The sequence below is a fragment of the Cricetulus griseus genome, chromosome 2, assembly GCF_003668045.3.
Source record: "Cricetulus griseus strain 17A/GY chromosome 2, alternate assembly CriGri-PICRH-1.0, whole genome shotgun sequence".
In the NCBI taxonomy this organism is placed as follows: Eukaryota; Metazoa; Chordata; class Mammalia; order Rodentia; family Cricetidae; genus Cricetulus; species Cricetulus griseus.
In genome coordinates this window covers 246060774-246079695 of record NC_048595.1, presented here as the reverse complement: position 1 = coordinate 246079695, position 18922 = coordinate 246060774, and the positions used below count along the sequence as shown (strand labels likewise).

At 36.8% G+C, this 18922-nt stretch overlaps 1 protein-coding gene across 4 annotated transcripts in view; it reads left to right on the top strand.

Annotated features, from left to right (window-relative positions):
* LOC100771923 (laminin subunit alpha-2) overlaps positions 1 to 18922 on the top strand; it is a 541373-nt gene that overhangs the window by 426528 nt on the left and 95923 nt on the right. For all 4 annotated transcript variants that reach the window (XM_035440328.1, XM_027402872.2, XM_027402871.2 and 1 more), the window contains 2 exons: positions 226 to 389; positions 2234 to 2372. In XM_035440328.1, the coding sequence (XP_035296219.1) occupies positions 226 to 389; positions 2234 to 2372 (303 nt within the window). The remainder of the gene's footprint in view (positions 1 to 225; positions 390 to 2233; positions 2373 to 18922) is intronic.

Sequence of the window (18922 nt, the reverse complement as noted above, 5' to 3'; positions counted from 1 at the left end):
CTACGAAGTAAACTTGCAAGAAAAATGGACTTTTCATAGTATAAATTGGCTTCATAAATTTCTGCTTTTATTCCCTATTTCCTCTGCTAGTAGACTGAAAGTTTTCTAAAGGAAAAAAAAATACCAAAGTAAGCATGTGTGATTTTATCTCCTAGAGAAATTAGCAAATTCAAGGAGGCCTGGATGCATTTGCTCTTAATGCCATTTCTTCTCTCTCCATATCAGTATGTCGAAGACATTAAAACCAAGTTGCCACCACTGTCCGAGGAGCTTAGTGACAAAATAGATGACCTCTCTCAGGAAATAAAGGACAGGAAGCTTGCTGAGAAGGTGTTCCAGGCTGAGAGCCATGCAGCTCAGCTGAATGACTCCTCTGCTGTGCTTGATGGGTAAGCTGTGTGTTGTTGGAATTGTCTGCATAGCTTGACACACATCCAAAAGTTTAGATGAGCAGAAAGGGTAGAAAACCACTTTCAAGTCTTGATTTCCGTAATTATGAACAAAAGCGCCGCATGGCTTCTCTATGGAAGATGCTAATTAGGAGAATGTAGGCAAAGATCCTCTGGAAAAGCATCAAAAGTCACAGTTAAAAGTGAATCCAGTTATGCCTGGTTAGGAAACGAACATAGCCTTAGGCTACCCTTACACAATATTGTGTTTTGTTCTTTATTAGGAGGCACCGAGGCTGTCTTATTAGCATTTTAAATAATACATAAACACATTCTGCTTCAAATTTCAATTTTACGTTTCTAATGCGATCTAATCATTTCACTGCTTAAAAATGCCTCGGAATGTGTAGCCTTATAAACAGCCTTTGAGTCTCTGCCCTCCAGTAAGACACTCCGTGCACCTCTCTGAAGTAAGAGTGCTGGATGGCGCATCCCTGTAACCCCAGCACTTGGGAAGTGGAGGCAGGAGGACACAAGTTTAAGGCCAGCTTCAACTACAGTATGCTCAAGGCCAGCCTGATCTATAAGAAACCCTGTCAACAATAAAAAGAAATGAAATGAATAACAGCTCACTGTAGCTGGGATTATCATGTGAGTCAGAAGAAAAAAATGAGGAGAAGAGGATTTGCTTACTAAACAGTATTCTAGGTATGGCTGATTTACTTCCTCTATACTTTTGTGATTGGCACTAAAAGAAAAAACACAGGAGCTATTCATCCTAGGAATAATATTAGAAAATAAATCTATTTAATATGCACCACATGCAAGTCTGTGTTCTCATCTTTGATTATCATTGATGTAGACAAAATGATCAAAAATTCAAGCATCCCATGCACAATTAGTTTAAAAAAAAAAGAAAACTTTGCCCAATCTAGAACAAAGAGTAGTAGATGAATCAGTGGCCAGTAATCAGCAGACCCAGATTCCAAATCTCCCATTAGGGATATATTAGTCATGATTTGGTTTTTTTCTATGATCTCTTTATGCTTTCTGGGAAGTGTGCCTACTCTGAAGACATTGTAAAATTCATTTGATTAATGGGATACAAGTGCTCTGGAAACTGGAGTGTGCTTCACAAATAACAGAAAGTACTGTAATCCTGCATACATTTGCCTGGTCACATGGTTCCAATGCTTCCGCAGTCTATCAGATGTTTAAGATATGGTGTGTGGTGGGGGAGGGCAGAAAGAATGCTCAGTGGGTGAAGATGCTTGCCACCAAGTCTGAAGACCTGAGTTAAATCCCTAAATCTCACACATTGGAAGGAGAGAACTGACTCCTTCAAGCTGTGAACATGTGCATATATGCATTTGTGCGTGCACATGTGCTCTCACACACACACACACACACACACACACACACACACACACACACACACACACACACGAAGAGAGAAGGGGGGAGGAAGGAAGGAAGGAAGGAAGAAGAAGGAAGGAAGGAAGGAAGGAAGGAAGGCAGGCAGGCAGGCAGCAGGCAGGCAGGCGGCAGGCAGGCAGGCAGGAAGGAAGGAAGGAAGGAAGGAAGGAAGGAAGGAAGGAGAGATAAACTAAATAAATATAAAAATCTTAAAAGACATATTGGCTATATTTCACAGCAAGTCTTGAGGAATATAACATTAAATGGAACAATGCAACATGATACAATCAATAGACACATCACTAGGGTTTGGAATTACCCTGGTTATATTTGCCATGATCCCTTGTATGCTGGGCTTTTAATGACTTGACTGTTCTTTATTTGATTGCTAATTCCTCTAAAGTTCTTTTCTCTGTCTAACCTGACAGAATCCTGGATGAGGCCAAGAACATCTCTTTCAATGCCACTACAGCCTTCAGAGCTTACAGTAATATTAAAGACAATATTGATGAAGCTGAGAGAGTTGCCAGAGAAGCAAAAGATCTTGCCCAAGAAGCTACACAACTGGTGAGAATCAGAGAGCATCATATGCTAAGAACGGAAACTGAATTCTCTTTTCATTGTGCCCTGAGCATGCTCTCATCCTTATCCCCTCCTATTCCTCACCTCCCACCTCTCCCAACGGTCTCCTTTGTTTTCCCAAACAATTTCAACTCAGCTTCCCTTTTATACGTGTAAACATGATTTATATCACTATACAAAATCTACATGCTGATAATCAGGAAAAAAATACAGTATTTGCCTTTCTGGAACTGGTTTAATTCACTTAATACTAGTATCTCCAGCTATATCCATTTGCCCCCTCCCAGACAATTTAGTTTCATTCTTCTTTGTGGCTGAAAAAAAATCCCATTGTGTGCAAGTACCACACTTTAAAAAACAAACAAGCAAACAAACAAAAACAGTTCTTCTGTTGAGCTCTTAGGCTGAGTCTATATAGCTTCCATAGTCAAATCTTTTTAACATTAATTTTCAAATGTGAATGAGACATGACAAACCTAGTAAATTGGAGTAGTTGTCATGAGTATTTACTGAAAAATCTTATTTAAAAATCCAGCTTAAGTATTTTCTCACTATCTATATACACAGCTGTCACCCACTACTTAGTATTGTCCAAGTTCAGAGATCACTACCCAGTGCCAAGCAGATTTGTGCTGCAGCTCACAAAATTAAAATAAGCAAATGTAATACTCAAAACAGAGAACATTAATCGCCATTAGTCCAAATGGTGTTGGTTTGGAAAAGTATCCTGAACAGAGAGCACTTCTGCTTCCAATTGTGTTCGGTTTAATGTCAAGTGCACCTTTATAAATCACATCAGATCATATGTTTCCAAAGGGCATAGACTGTTTTTAGGAGCTGAAAACACGTTTTTGGTCATTGTTCAAACTATACATGGAACTAATATTTTAGAGCTTTGGGATTCTAAGTGTGTGCTTACCTTGAGGATCTTTATCTTCAGTCACGGCAAAAATTTGTTCATTGCAGAGCAACATTGTGTAAACAATTTCCCCAGTAAGTGTCTCTCAGACTGCTTTAGGTGAAGAAATGCCTCATGGGAATTTCTTGCAAAGTACAATGCCCAGAATAATCATTGAAGTCATTTTGCTTCACAGAGAATCTACAACTACATCAATAATTTTGGAGGGAAAACACTTACTGGATATTTTTGAAAGAAATATGCATAAACCATGGCTTGCAAGAGACAGATTGACATTCCCCTGCCTTTGGTACTGAACAGAAACATTTTCTTGACTATGAGGGACATCAGAAATAATTATTACATTATTCTGTGGGGATATCATTATGTCCACAATTGCTACCACTAGTGTTTGCGCTGACATGGACTAAACTAATGCCATATGCTATATTTCTCTTTCCAGATTTAGTACATTGTCTTTATTCTTAAGACTTTCCTAAATGTATACAATGAAATGTGATATTATCCACCTCCAATTCCTCCCTCCAATCCCATAGATTCTTGCCATCAGGTCTCCTCCCTCTTTACCTCTCCTACTCCTCCTCCTCTTCCTCCCTCTATAACCCAGTACATCCAATTAGTACTGTCCATAGACCTATGGGTATGGAACCATCCAATAAAGTATGGGGAAAGCACAGTTTCTTATTCAAAATAATAATATAGTCATTGAAGATATTATCCTTACAAAATGATTATTTTTTAAATCTAATATAAATTTTATTCATTTAAATAGGCACTGTTATAATATTAAGAACCTAATTTCTAGGTTCACCACTATTACCTAAATTATGTTTCGTTTGATAAATATTTTCAGGCTCTAGCATAGTATTTAGCAAATACCAGCATATGTTTCATGATATAGTTAGTACATTTATACATATTCCTATGTTGTTAAAAATTTGCTATTGTAATTATTTCATGTTTTTTAACATTTTGTGTTAAAGAACTATTTAATCTATTAATTTACATATAGGAAACCCTCATGGTTATGCTGACATAAAATTTTCACTTCTTATATCTGGTAGGCTAACAACCCCCAACAAAGCCCATTCTCTATTATTGTTATATTTTCTCTTTCTATAAACTAAAAAGGTAATGAAGTTTTTGAAAAATTGTGAGGCAGAAAGAATCAATTACTTACTCAATAGCTATCAGGACATGTAAAGAACTGTCCTGGGTGATTTGTTGGGGCAGGTTTCATGAACAGAACAGATAGGGCTTTAATCTTAGGGGTCATTATAATATAGTTTATTTCTTTTGTAAAATTACCGTATTTGTAAAACATTCAATTGAACAGTTACCTAACATCTCATAAATCTAAAATCTCATATGATTGTTAGCGCTATATGTATAACCATAAATAACAATGGAGCACAAATTTATTATTGACTATGAAAGGAGATGAAGAATCGCAGTATGGGAGAGCCCTCTACTCATGTGAATCATATCTAGAAAAAAAGAAAATGTTTATAATGAATTATAAAGAAAAATCAAAGAAACAAATTAGATACTTGCACTAGAGAAAGATTTGTTAAATAAGTAGTAAAATGAAACACTGAAGAAAATGGTGATGAGACAATTTGAAAAAAAAAAAAAAAACACTGAAAATAGAATAGAAAGAAAGACAAGTGAACGGTTGGTGTAAGCTCTCGGCATAATGGAGGCAGCATTTAAAAATCAGCTTCATTCCATAAGAGTCACTTAAATCTATCAACACAGAGAGATAATTAAGAATAGAATTGAAATGAAAACATAAGAAGTTGATTCCTTATAAGCAGGTAGAGACTGTATCCAGTTTAAGTTTATAATATGCTATTACTATACAAGAAATAACAGCTACTTGTATCAAAGCATACTTTCATTAAATATCAAGATGAAATATTACTTAAGAACTGAGGCATTGTGGGGAAATTAATATTCTATTTATGCTGGTGTTTGGCTAAAGTAAATTATATATTATAAAATATTCATTTCTCTTAGTGCAGTTTTTCTGATCTTAGTACTTCTCTTTGATGCGTACAACCAAAAGGAGAAAGGAACTGTACTACATTATAGATAAAGGAATACAAAAATTTAGTATTTATTTTTCTAAAATGAATTGCTTGGCTTTGAATCCAATAAAAACATCTCAACAGAGCAGGCGGTGGTGGCATGCTTTTAATCCCAGCACTCAGGGAGGCAGAGGCACATGGATCTCTGTGAGTTTGAGGCCAGCTTGGTCTACAGAATAGGTTCCAGGACAAGCGAAGTTACATGGAGAAACCCTGTATCAAAAAATAATAAAAAAAATAATATCTAACAGGTGCTAGAGAGATGGTTCACCAGTTCAGAGCATATACCACTCATCCAGATGACTCAAGTTCAGTTTCCAGAACACACATTGTCTCATAACTGCTTATAACTCTAACTCTAGGGCAGTCAGCGCCTTCTGGCCTCCATACCACTCTACTAAATATGCAAGCTCCTCACCCACACCACTGCTGCAAATAAGCACATATACACATAACTAAATCCTAACAATAAACTGTGTCTTAAAAATCATAGCATAATCAAGAACTGAAATCTTTAATTTTCATACCATAAGTCACCTTAAAACATGTACCATCAGCAGACAGATAAGATTCTTTCAAGTTTGTGAATAAATAGATTTCACATGTTGTTGGGTCTCGTAAGTGGTCCCAAAAGTTTTACAGGTTCATTGACACTGAGATTAAACCCTTCTTTGTCTTCTATTGCTGCTGATGTCTTAGGTGTTTGTGTACTTATCTAGAGTAGACAAAGGGTAATATGTATGAACCCCATAGCCATGGTCTTAAATATAATAGAGCCACCACACTGTCTACACTTCCTCCATCCTATCTCTAAGGCAATGGAATGTGCTGCCTTAGTCTCTATTATCTGCAAGTCCTAATCTTCTCCAGGGATCTTGCCTTTGTAAAGATTACTTTTACTTTCCATGGAAACTGAACTGAAATCTCTCTCTCTCTCTCCTCCCTGTCTCTCCTCCCACTTTCTCTTTTTCTCCTCCTCCTCTTCCTTCTTCTTTTCCTCCTCTTTTCTGCCCCTCCTCCTCTTTCACCTCCTCCTCCTCCTCCTCCTCCTCCTCCTCCTTCTCTTCCTCCTCCTCCTCCTCCTCCTCCTCCTCCTCCTCCTCCTTCTTCTCTTTTCATCTTCTCCATTCTCCTCCTTCTCCACTTTAGTCACTGTCATGGTCAGACTCCAAGTTTCTATCTCTGATCATTTCTTCTGTTCTCTCTTGCATGCCCACCCTCAGCGTTGCATAATACTCTCCAGTCTTGAGTCAGTCATGCCTTCACTAAGAGTTAGTATTAGAGATAGGGAAGAATTCATACTGAGTACATTACTCAGAGTTCTCAGAAGAAACACTAAATAGCAGATAAAGAGAGATGACAGACAGATACATAGACAGATGATTGAATGATTGATAAATAAAAAGTAGGTAGGCAGATAGACAGGTAAACATGAATTTAGAAGGAATAGACCCACATCTAAAACGTCCCACCACCGGTCTGCTAGAGACCCTGTTGTACAATTCAGTTCTAATTTAAAGACCTGAACACCACAGGAGCCAAATGTGAATCGAAGCCTGAGGACCATTGACAGTGAGTGAGCTTAGATGTTATGGTTCAAGTTTTGAAAGCAAAAGAAATGAATCACATTTCTCCTTGCTCGATCTTTGATTCTCTTCAAGCTCTTAGCAGATTGGCTGATGCACAGATCTTTCTGAGGATGGGTGTCTTCTTTATTCTGATCCAGAAGCACCTTCCAGGTGCACCCTGTAACAAAGGTGGGCACCAGTGTCAAATCAGTTTTATGCAGAACCATGACACTGGCCTTTGGTTCTGAGACATCATCATACAATGTTCTTCTAAGTTCTCCAACATCAAGGTTCTCATTTTCTGCAACGACTCATATTCCTTGGGAGACATGATTCTTTTCCAAGCACTTCAAGGACATATAAAATATAGGAAAACTCCAAGTAACTTGACATATATGCATTGTCTCATCAAGATGGAGGAAAATAAAGAATGCAAAAACCAAGGCTGGAGAGATGGCCCAGTGGTTATAGGCACTGGATGATCTTCCAGAGGTCCTGAGTTCAATTCCCAGCAAGCACATGGTGGCTCCCAACCATCTATAACTGGGATCCTTTATCCTCTTCTAGTGTGCAGATGTACATGCAAATAAAACACCCATTCGCAAAAATAAATAAATCTCCTAGTTTAAAAATGCTATGGGCCATGAGATTTATTCAAATGGAAGAAAGTGTACACCCTGGGTAAATGAATTCTTTATATAAAAATCAAATGTTGACACTTGTGTTCTAAGATATAAACAAAATTGCTCTTGGAAGCAATTTCCCAATGCTTATCGCTTACTAACTCGAGGAGAATAAAAATCCACAGAAACCTCTAAGAACCTTTCCTTTGTTGTAGGTTTAAATGTATAAGGAAAAACTACACCTGTCACAATTTACTTTTATGTGGCAGATAAGTGAGGGGACATCTCTGAATTCAAAAAAGATCACTTCACTAACTAAACTTCCACAAAGTGCACTTCAAAAAGAGAATGAGAATTAAAGAGAAAAAACAAAACAAAACAATAAATGTGTGCAAATCTAAGGGAAGGTTATAAAAAGACATAATGACAATAATTAGTAATGCATGGAATGAAGAAGGAAGGACAAAAATGTAGCAACATCTTCCTTGCCAGTGTATTTGTGTTAGTGGCCACGCCTCTTTGGGAGTGGCTTCAGGTGTGGAAGGACCTGGAAAGAGGGAAGGGTGAGGCTGGGATTGTATCAGAAGGGCAGAGGAAGGCTGTGGCGGTTCTTTATTATTATCTTGGTAAGTTGTTCCCCAATAAAACACCCATTTATCATTTATCTTGGGTCTAGTGAACTCACTATCACCCACCTTCACAAAAATGTGAATGGCGAGAGGGAAATGAGTCAGGTGGTCAGCTCAAAGTTTTTAGGGTTCTTGAATTTGTTGCAGAAAAATAAAAAGAGCTGCAGTATAAACTTTATGAAGTATAAACTTTACAATATTGAAAATATGTATAAATGAATAAAAATAATAGAACTCTATTTCTCTGGTGAAATAGAACTGATTAGCCATAGGTATTGATTCACATTTACTGTTCTAAGAAATACAGTACTAGACATTGGTTCTTGTCAACAGCACCATGAACGCATACAGAGTACAATGGTTCCCATGTTACACTAGCGGTATGGCATGCAACCCCCATGACATATATAATCTTAGCAAAACATTGTAGCAGCTCATGACTGACTACAGAGATAAACAGTTAGCTCAGGAAGCTATGAAATCAAGCAAGTGCCAGGTCAACAGGTTAGACCAGCAGTCTAGAGCCTCAGGAAGAATGTGTGCTAGCATCCTTCATCTCCACATCTCCACAATGGAACCTCAGCCTCTTCTCTTAAGAAAGACCTTCATCTCCTGGCACAAGGCTCCCTACATCATGGAGAGTAATCTGGCTTACAGAAAGTATATATATATATATATATATATATATATATATATATGTATGTATGTATATATAATATATGTTAATATAAAATAAATATATTATGTACTTTTAGTAAATGTATGATTTACCATTAGTAAATGTTTGCTAGTTTCATATATATCATATATATCAGTATGATAAATGTTTGGTATATATGATATATATCAAACAGTTACTAAAAGCAAATCATAGATTTATTTTGAAATAATAGTTCCTATATACATATAATTTTATTATTCATAATACTTTAAGCACATTTGCATGATAATGAGATTTATTTTTACATAAACAAATCATGGCTCAATATTTAATATAGCAGAACACAGAAAATCTTCAACATTTTTCAGAGAAAATTAATATTTTCATTTTATAATTGGGAATACTGAGAACATTGCTTCACATAAACATGTACTCAAAATGACAAAAGTATGTTTAGCAGCCTTTAAGAAATCATGGAAATTCTGTCCTAGTCCAAAGAAAATTTTATATAGTGATGTTTTATGCTATTCAAGCCAGCAATTCAAACAGCACATTTTAAAGTCAAGCACTTTAACATAATATATCAAAGGCATAATTTTCTAACATACTGAAGATAAAATATTAGAACTTTTCCTTTTTTATAAACCATTCAGAGCAGAAAACATGTATAATCGAAACACTGCAATTGGTAACATACAATAGTCTCAAATACGAATGGGGATGTTTCACTGGTGTGTGGTGTGTCAGAATCCCCAATGCAAATTGTGCACATCATGTATTCAGAAGCAAGGCTACAGGGAAGCTGAGCACTTTGGCACCACACAGACACACCTGAGATTCATTTTTACACGTTTGACTTTGAATTAAGTTTTGGTTAGTACACATTAAGAGGCCTTTTAATGTTTGTTTTGCTGTTTTATTTTAGTGGCCCTCACTATGCACAAACCATAGCATAAGAAGCAGAGATACAGTCTAGCTTTGATTCAGAACCTGGGAACCATAGCCTAGCCACATTGACACCAGAAACAACATCACAAAAAGCTAAACATGTTCTTTAAGATGAAAGAAAAGCAATGCATTCAGAAGAACAATATTTAACCTATTCCACAGAAGCCAGACAGACACAAACGGAAAACCATCACAACTATGTGAACATATGTATACATGTGATGAAAATATGATAGAATTTAATCAATCCAATTACCAAAGTCAGAATAGCTTTCACTAGTTGGTGCAAATAATTCCAGAAATTTCAGAGCTTGGATGGACACAATTCAAGTCTATGCTTAAATCACAATCCAATGTACAAGGTGTAGTCATTGTCCTCCTGTGGTTAACACCACATTACATAGACTCCAAGACTGTCCCAGCAGAGAGGAAAAGCAACATTCCAGCACTCACCATATGGTGCATGACCTGGACACATGCACATGTGCTCTAGAGTGCATTGACCAAAATAGGCAGCTCTCCAGTCTAGCCACAGGGGAAGCTGAGAATAAAGACAGCACAAAAATGTTGATGAGACTCAACAGTCTGTATCACAACTTGTCTTTATAATTAAATGCAAAAAGACTGAAACATTCAGTCAAGTTAGAGTGATTTTCCTATCCTATTAAAATTGCCATGGCTTACATAAAATTACCACTAAAACTGAGGATAAGGAAAGACTGCAAATGAAGGATCAGAAAGATAACAAACTAGGGTACTAATGAGAAAAATGTGGGAACACACTGCTAACAGTTACAGTCACAATTGACTTTAAGGTTTCCAAAAGGAGTTTTTAGGGAACAACAATAAACTCATTAGAATAGAATGAAAAGAATGACTTAATAGGAAAACTCCCAAGGTCTTAACAGAAGAGCCTAAGAATAAAGAAAGAAAGACACATCAGAACGAGAAAATTCATTCTTCTGCCATGAGGGCCTTTAACATGTTTCTTAATAACTGGCAGGCTAGGTAGAGAAATGTAGGCATGCAGGTTTGAAGAGTGTCATAGACAGTATTAGTGAATGGCTTTATGGAACCTTGGAACAGTAAGATAATTGATTCTGCATGCCTCATTAGTTAAAGTACACATGGAATCTAATAAAAATAAAAGAGGACCATGAAGCAGATCTCAACGAATATACCAGTAACACATGATGCTCTGAATGCATCCAGGCTGTAGATAGTCATCATAGACAGTAAAATTAGGAACTGACAAAAATGCCATAAAACTGTTGTTGAACAAGTTCATCAAGGGGCTAGTTAAGAATGATGGCTGCTCTTGGGAGGTTCTATTCCTAGCACCCACACTGCACCTCACAACTGTCTGTAATTCCCATTCTAGAGCATCCAAGGACTGCTTTTGGCTTCCACATTTACCAGGAATACACATGGTATACATGCACACATTCACACATTTACAAAAGACAAAAAAAAAAAAAAATCCAAGATCAAATTTTCAAACATATTTCCAAGTATTCCAAGAGTCAAAGGACACAGAATACTTTGAAATCACTAAATAATGCAGCAAAAATAACTTGAAAAATTATGGAGTGCAAATAAAGTGTTAATTACTGGAAGATGTTGGGAAAAGATAGAAAAGAAACTAATTAAATCTGAAGTTCTGTTCAAGGCATTTAAAAAGTCGGAAAGAAGAAATAAACATAAAAGCAGAAATTAATGGCATAGAAAAAGCCATTCGAATTAACAAAATAGAAAGCTGATTCTTCAAACAAATGGGAACATAAACAGAGAAGGCGGGGAGTATTAAGCAAACGGAGGAGCAGGATTAGCAGTGAATAGCTCATAGCTTTTTGAGACCATGCAGATCCAAAACTAAACATGTATAAACTAGAGTCCCCAGAAGCTTTATTCAGATTAATCTAAATACTCAGATATAGTGGAGAATAAATCTGGAGCAAACTTTTTTCAAAAACAAGACCATATTATTCTATCAAATAAATTCCATCAGTAGACCACAACTTATCTACAGTCAAATGATAAAGTCTACTATCAATTCAAGGACCTCAGAAACAAAACACCCCAAAGCACAGGAATAGAAGGCAAGGGTCCCCAGCTTATTTTATAAAACCCAAAAATCTGGAGTGCAAAAACTCTATGTTAAACAGTAATTTTTGTTGTATGTGTACGTCTGTGTCTCTGTGAACGTATGTTATGTATGTGTGGGTGCCTGCAGAGGCCAGAGGAGGGCACTCAAATTGGGTTTACAATGAGGTTGGGAGCTGCCTAGCAACGGTTGCTGGGATCCTAACTCAGGTCCTCTGCAAGAACAGTATGTGCTCTTGACTTCTCAGCCATTCGTCCAGTTCTGCAGAGAAGAGTCTTCCTTCCTTCCTTCCTTCCTTCCTTCCTTCCTTCCTTCCTTCCTTCCTTCCTTCCTCCCTCCCTCCCTCCCTCCCTCCTCCTCTCTCCTCCCTCTCCTCCCTCCCTCTCCCTCCCTCTCTCCCTTCCTTCCTTTCTCTTCCTGTCTTTCTTTCGCTCTCCTCCTCCTCCTTCCTTTCTCTCACCCTCCCTCTTCCTTCTTTCTATGCCTCCTTTCTCTCTTTCTTTTTATGTATATGAATATACATATATGTATATGCCAGTCCTTTAAATAGAAATGAGGAGGTTTAAATAAAACATATCACCTGTATGAAAACATAGAAGACTTAGGGCTCTGGATGAATAGAACAGGGGAGTCCTGTTCCTGATATGCAGAATGAGAAAGCCCATGTCTACAGTTCTCATCTCCCCTGTATGTTTATAAGTAAATGGCATAATTAAAAAAAATAAAGAGAGAAAAATTTAAAACAGGCCTATAAGCTAAGTCTTATTTTTTTAATTAGGAAAATAAGACTAAACTGATTCTGGAAGCAGCGGTTTTTTACTTTCTGTAAACTCATGATACACATATGTGTGCATATCAGTTCATTTTAAGAACAGGGCTGATAATTTTTAAGCTACATTTCCCCCCAGACCTCACATTTCTAACTTCTGAGATCATACCCTTGGCAGCTACCACTTCTAGATAATTTAATGTTTCTTCTCTTGTATCTCTTGGAGCTAAAGATGTGGTTTATCTCCAAGATGTGGTTTCATCCTTGCATGGGGCATCGTCATTTTAATACCAGGGTGATGAGTGAGTTGTGGCTCACTTACAGCTCAGGATACCCCCAGGTTCATTCACCCAAGAGAGGATCATTTGCTATTTGCTTTTTAAATGATGCAGATACCCTAACAATGTCTTTTCCTATTTGTGGTGGTGGGTTCCCCACTAGTAAGATGATGTAGGATGATGTTCTGAGCACTTCCTTTTTGCTCACTTCTCTGTTCCTCTCAACTTCTATCACTTTAACTGACATATTGTCATTGTAAGTAATACTTAGATTTTTATCTCTACCCGCAGCTGTTCTAAGAATGGAGGAACTTTTCTCACAAGCCATTTGCTTTCCCTAAAGGGCACTCTTGGTTCTTCTCCCAGGATGGGGGGTGGGGCACTCTGCAGGAAGGAATGATAGATACCAGGGAAGTATCTCTTTTTGTTCCCCCAGCAGACTCTGATCCTTGACCTCTCCCCTTGATTCTGTGTGCTCTGTGTCCCAGATCCTGTGAATTCATGCCCTGCCTTATTCTCTGATTGAGGACTGTAAGAAATAACTGTAGATGATGAAGGACCAGGAATTACCCACAGCCATGTTGATGTGCATAGAGAACGGTATCTATTTTAATTAGGGTTTCTGTCTGCTGTGAAGAGACACCATGACTATGGTAACTCTTATAAAGGGAAACATTTCATTGGAGCTGGCTTACAGTTCAGAAGTTTAGTCCATTATCATCGTGGTGGGACATGGTGGCATGTAGGCAGACATGTCCAGGATTGAACTTCTGAGACCTCAAAGCTCATGTGCTAGTGACATATCTCCTCCAAAAAAAGCCTCCTAATGTTGCCACTCTTTATGGGTCAGGGTAGGGGGCATTTTTATTCAAGCCACTGCAGTGTCCATTCTGCAGAAGGGAGGGAAGATTCCTCCTGGAGGCGGTAGCCCCTTGATCTTCTTCTCCATCCTTCTACTATTCCCCAGTGACCTGCCCTGTAATTTTGGTACTAACTTGTAAAGAATTACTAGTCCTTTGGTAAAATTTTGGTAAAAATTCTAAATTTAGTTGAATATATATATATTTTCTCCATTGCAAAAAATATTTGGGGGCAAATATTTAAGGGCAAAATAATTGTCCACTGCTTAGAGTCTGAGGAAGGTAAGTCACCCAGATTAACACGATATGTCATGGTACATACCGCACGGTACTGAGCAGTAATCAGGCCTTTTCTCTTGGCCCTAGGAAGCAAGCTTTGAGTGCTAACTACCCCAGTGTGTACTGTTGGGGCCTGTCTGAGATTCTCTCTTCTCTCTTTTCCAAGGAATCTAATCCAGTGACTCCACTCTCTTCCTTTTCTGACTGCTTTTATTTATTTCCTTCTCCCAGAATGCAGTGTCTCCAGATTTAAAATTAGTGCTCTCAACAGACTATTTAGTGAACAGAAACTTGGATAAATTATCCAAAAATCATCCTGGATCATGTTCTATTTTACACAGTGTTCTGTGGTTTTCATATAGGTGGTGCCTTAAATTAGTGACTACTGAACACCAGATGCCTTCTTTATCTCCAAATACAAACAATGGAACTAGAAATATAAAACAGTTATGATACAGATTTTAAGAATTAATGAAACATTTATATTGACACAAGATATAGGGAAGTTGAACAGAGAAGAAAACTACAAAGAAATCTCTCTTTCTCCCTCCCCCCATGCCCTGCCTGTAGTTTAGGTCTCTTCTGAATAACTGTGTAAGTCTAAACGTCCTATGGTCTTTATTGATTGGTCAGAATTAGGTTGCAATGATACGCTTGAAACTCCAATCAAATTAGAAGACATTAGTGGGTGAGATCTAGGGATTACACTTCCATCTCAGACTGAGCTCTTGTGATACAGGCAGTGATCTGTCACTAGGCAGTTTTGTTCCCCGGACATGATGTAATCTGGGTTGTCCTTCACTGGAAAAATTTTCATAGTACATGCAGTTCCTAGAATTTACAACTTTGCTCCTAAGTTTTACTATTTTTCATTGAAAACTAAAACGTGTATATGCAACATGCATTTTGGGTTCAAATCTAATAAGTGTGAGGTAGTAGTTTGTGGTTTTACTTTGCATTCCCCTGATTGTTTATGATACAGAATATTCTTTAATAAAACTGGTGCCCTTCTTCTTTTCCTTATTATTTGGACATTTGATCTCCTTTATTTGCACAAATTCCTTATCAGATGTATGGTTTGCAATTATTTCCTCCCATTCAATAAACAATTCTGCTAATTGTTTCCTTTTCTACACAGAAGATTTTTAGTTTGATGTTCTCCCCTTTGGTTTTGTTTTCACACCTGAGCTTTTATTGCCATATCTTTTTAAAAAATCATGTGGGCCACATGTGCATAATTCTTCCTTCATGTTTTCGGTGGTTCTTTCATAACTTCATTTCTTTTATCTAAGTTTTAATGAACCCAGTTAGTTCACTCTCTGTTACTGTAATGAACTACCCAAGGTTGAGAATATAGAGAGAAATGAGTTTTATTTATTCACAACTTTGAAGACTGAAATTCCCAAATTAGGTTGGCATCATAAATACAATGTCCTGAGGCTTGGTAAGCTTGTGGCCTCTTGGTAAGAGCAAGTGTAAGAGAAAGAGATTGTATGCTAAAGACAAAAGAGGTTGAAGATGGGTACAGCTTATTCTTTTATATCAACCTCTGTGAGAACTAGCTGAATCCTACAATAAAAAGCTAATTCCTTGTAAAGCAGCATTTTTGATGACTTCATACATCTGTTTTAAGGTTTATTGTTTTAATTCTTTAACTGTTTCAAATATGCGTATCATGCATAGGGCCCTATCTCTTAAGTGTCTAATCAACTCTTAATACTACTATGTAGACCAGTGATTCTCAACCTTCCTAAGGCTGCAATCCCTTAATACATTTCCTTATGTTATGGTGACCCCCCACCCATACAGTTGTTTCATTGTTACTTCATAACTGTAATTTTACTACTGTTATGAGTCACAATGTAAATATCTGATATGCATGATATATGATATGCAACCCCAAAGGGTTTACAGCCACATGTTGAGAACCACTGATAGAAACCAAACTTTCCAGACATGAGTCCTTGGCAGACAAATCACATAAGATCCTTTGCAAATCCATTTTCTATTGATTTTTCTATATAATTCGAGATTGAATCTACTCTCACTTTTTATGTATGGCTATCTAGTTATCACAAATGCTTTTCTTGAAGACACTGTACTTTCCCTGATGTGTGTTCTCAGGCCATTTGACAAAGCTGTACTAACTACCAATGTGTGGATTTATTTCTGAGAGGCTTACCTTGTTCCTTGTCTATGTTCCAATTTTTTCTTTGGCGTCTTGCTACTTTGACTACTATTGCCCTGGAGTATATTGAAGTCAAGTAATTTAATGGCTTCAACTTTACTCTGTCTGTTCAAAACTTTTTAAGTTACTCAGGAGGATCAATCAGACATCCATGAAAAACTCTTGTAGTAATTTTTTTTCTACATCTGTGGAAGATATCATTGAAACTTTGGTAGGAATTGCATTTCAAACTGTAGATCAGGTTTGGCAATATGGTTGTTTTACTCTTCCAATCCAAAAAGGCAGGACATCTTCTGCTTACTTGTGTACTTTTAAATTTATTTTACCAATATTTTACAGATTCTAGTGTACATATCTTTCATTTTCATGGCTAAATATTTTCCTAAGGCTTTCTTTCATTTTTTCTCCTTTTTTTTTTCTTCATCCCTTAGGAAGTAGAATTGGTTTGGGGACTTTGATTTCCTTATTTGTTAATTTTGTTTTGTTTCTTTTTCACATAGGTTATTGTTAATATCTAGAAGATCCCTAAATTTTTTAATTGACTTACACTTTGTGTATCTTGCTGTTTGAAAGTTAATGTGCATCATGGAATGACTGAAACTGGGTATGGAATGACTGAAACACAGTCCCCTCGAGCACAGTTCCCCTATGGAGAGTTAACCTACATCTCTCCATTTGTCTTCAACCACACCTCTAATCATGACCAGTCTACCTCTGTAAGGCCAATCCTAGAGGTCACACAGTGGTGAGATCATGTGGCTTTTGTCTGTGCCTGGCTAACACCTCTGAGGCTGTGTCCTGCATGTTCATTCTTATCATCGTAAGGAAATTTCTTCGGTTTTAATGGGCACATAGCATTCCAGTGGGGGAAAAAATATTGGTTTTCATGGACTGATATAGTGCCTTCCAATTTTAGAACTTAATTTTTATGTGACCTAGTGATCACACTACAATTATTGATGATTATTTCATACCAGATATCAAGGAAGTTATAGTATGCATAATAAGTGCTTTATAAAGTACTTATTGATTTGAGATATTAAACATGGTTGTATTTCCATTGCTTCATTAATATTAAATTTGTTTTTTGTTGTGAATCTGCTAAAATTAATGAATAAATAGCACTATTAAACATATAGGATAAATATAGATGAATGAAATTCTTATTTGTTCCCCAACCAGGAATAAACATTTATTTTTCATTACTTATCTTACTAATAAAAAATAAGGCTGAATATTCCCTATACAATTTACTTGCTTTCTTTAGTTTATTCTGTTCCTCCTTGTTGTATTCTCTCATTTATTATTTTCTTTTATGTTACTCCTATCCATAATATTTTATTCTACTTTATTCATTCCTGAGGTCCATGTTGGCAAGAGTCTTCTGATTTGCTGTAAGATGGTGAATCAATGTGAATCTTGTAGTTTTGTAAATAAGCATTAAGGCTTTGCTAATGAGTGTTTGTTTAGAAATGTGGTCACATGTTCTATTCAGGACATCTTATTTGCATTTTTTCTATAATCAGATGAAACACAACACATAAAGAAGACTAGTAAAGTGATGTTGTGGCATTTTCTCCAGAAATAATTGTGTAAGTGAAGAAAGTCCAAATATCACATGATGGAAGCCATGCTGCATACATTATTAAAACAGGCCTTGTTTGTTTCTTGGTTTTTTTTTCCTGTTTTTATTCCCTCAATAGTAACCTAATAGTCATTAAAAGAATAACCGGGTCTTTCTATGAATTTCTACAATTTTAGGAATTAACATTTAGGCCCATGTAATGTTAATATGACAGTTGAATGTGTCAGTGAAACTGATAAACAGCATTTTTTTCTTCATTAGTGAGTTGGCATCATATCTGAGAACTAAACATTTCGCACAACAGCAAATATGAAAATGTCAGTGCAGACCTAAGGTTCACAGTCCATACTAAGTCTGTGTGTGAAAACCAGCTTCATTATACTACCAGGACCTGATTAATCTTCTTTATAATGATATACACACACTTAGGTCAATAACTACATAATTATCTATTGGAAGCAGAAAAGCCAGTGCTATTTCCTGACCTAACAGTGGGTGTATTTAAAAACTGGCAGCATCAAAGGTTAGCAAAGGTACAGCAATTCCAGTGCCTGCCTCGTAACAGTAATCTGTGGCACTCAGAAGGGCTAAAGCAGATGTTGGCTGACACAGTGGATCTGGAGAAAAATGATTCTCATGTGTTTTTATGTTTTAGTTTTTCTGAGACAGTTATCATATTCTTTTATATTTTAAGTTCTTCTTTTAGATGTCTATATTTAGTATTCTCATCAAGCTAAAAAGTCAGTCATGAACTCAGATTCCTAGAAGCAATACCTGGTATTTCTCACCCAGCCTCTGTTCTCTGTTGCTCTCAGACTTCCACAAGGATTCACTGGTGCCTCTACGTCCAAGAATGCATGATGTGATGCAGGAATTTGTACTGGATCGACTTGCTCTGATCATAGCCATCTCTTGGAATTATTTCTTAACTGATTTTTGATCCCCTTTTCCTTCTTAGTTACTAATTCTTTAAAATATATAATTGGGATCATCAAGATGATTCAGCAGATACAAGTACTTGCCAGGCAAGCTTG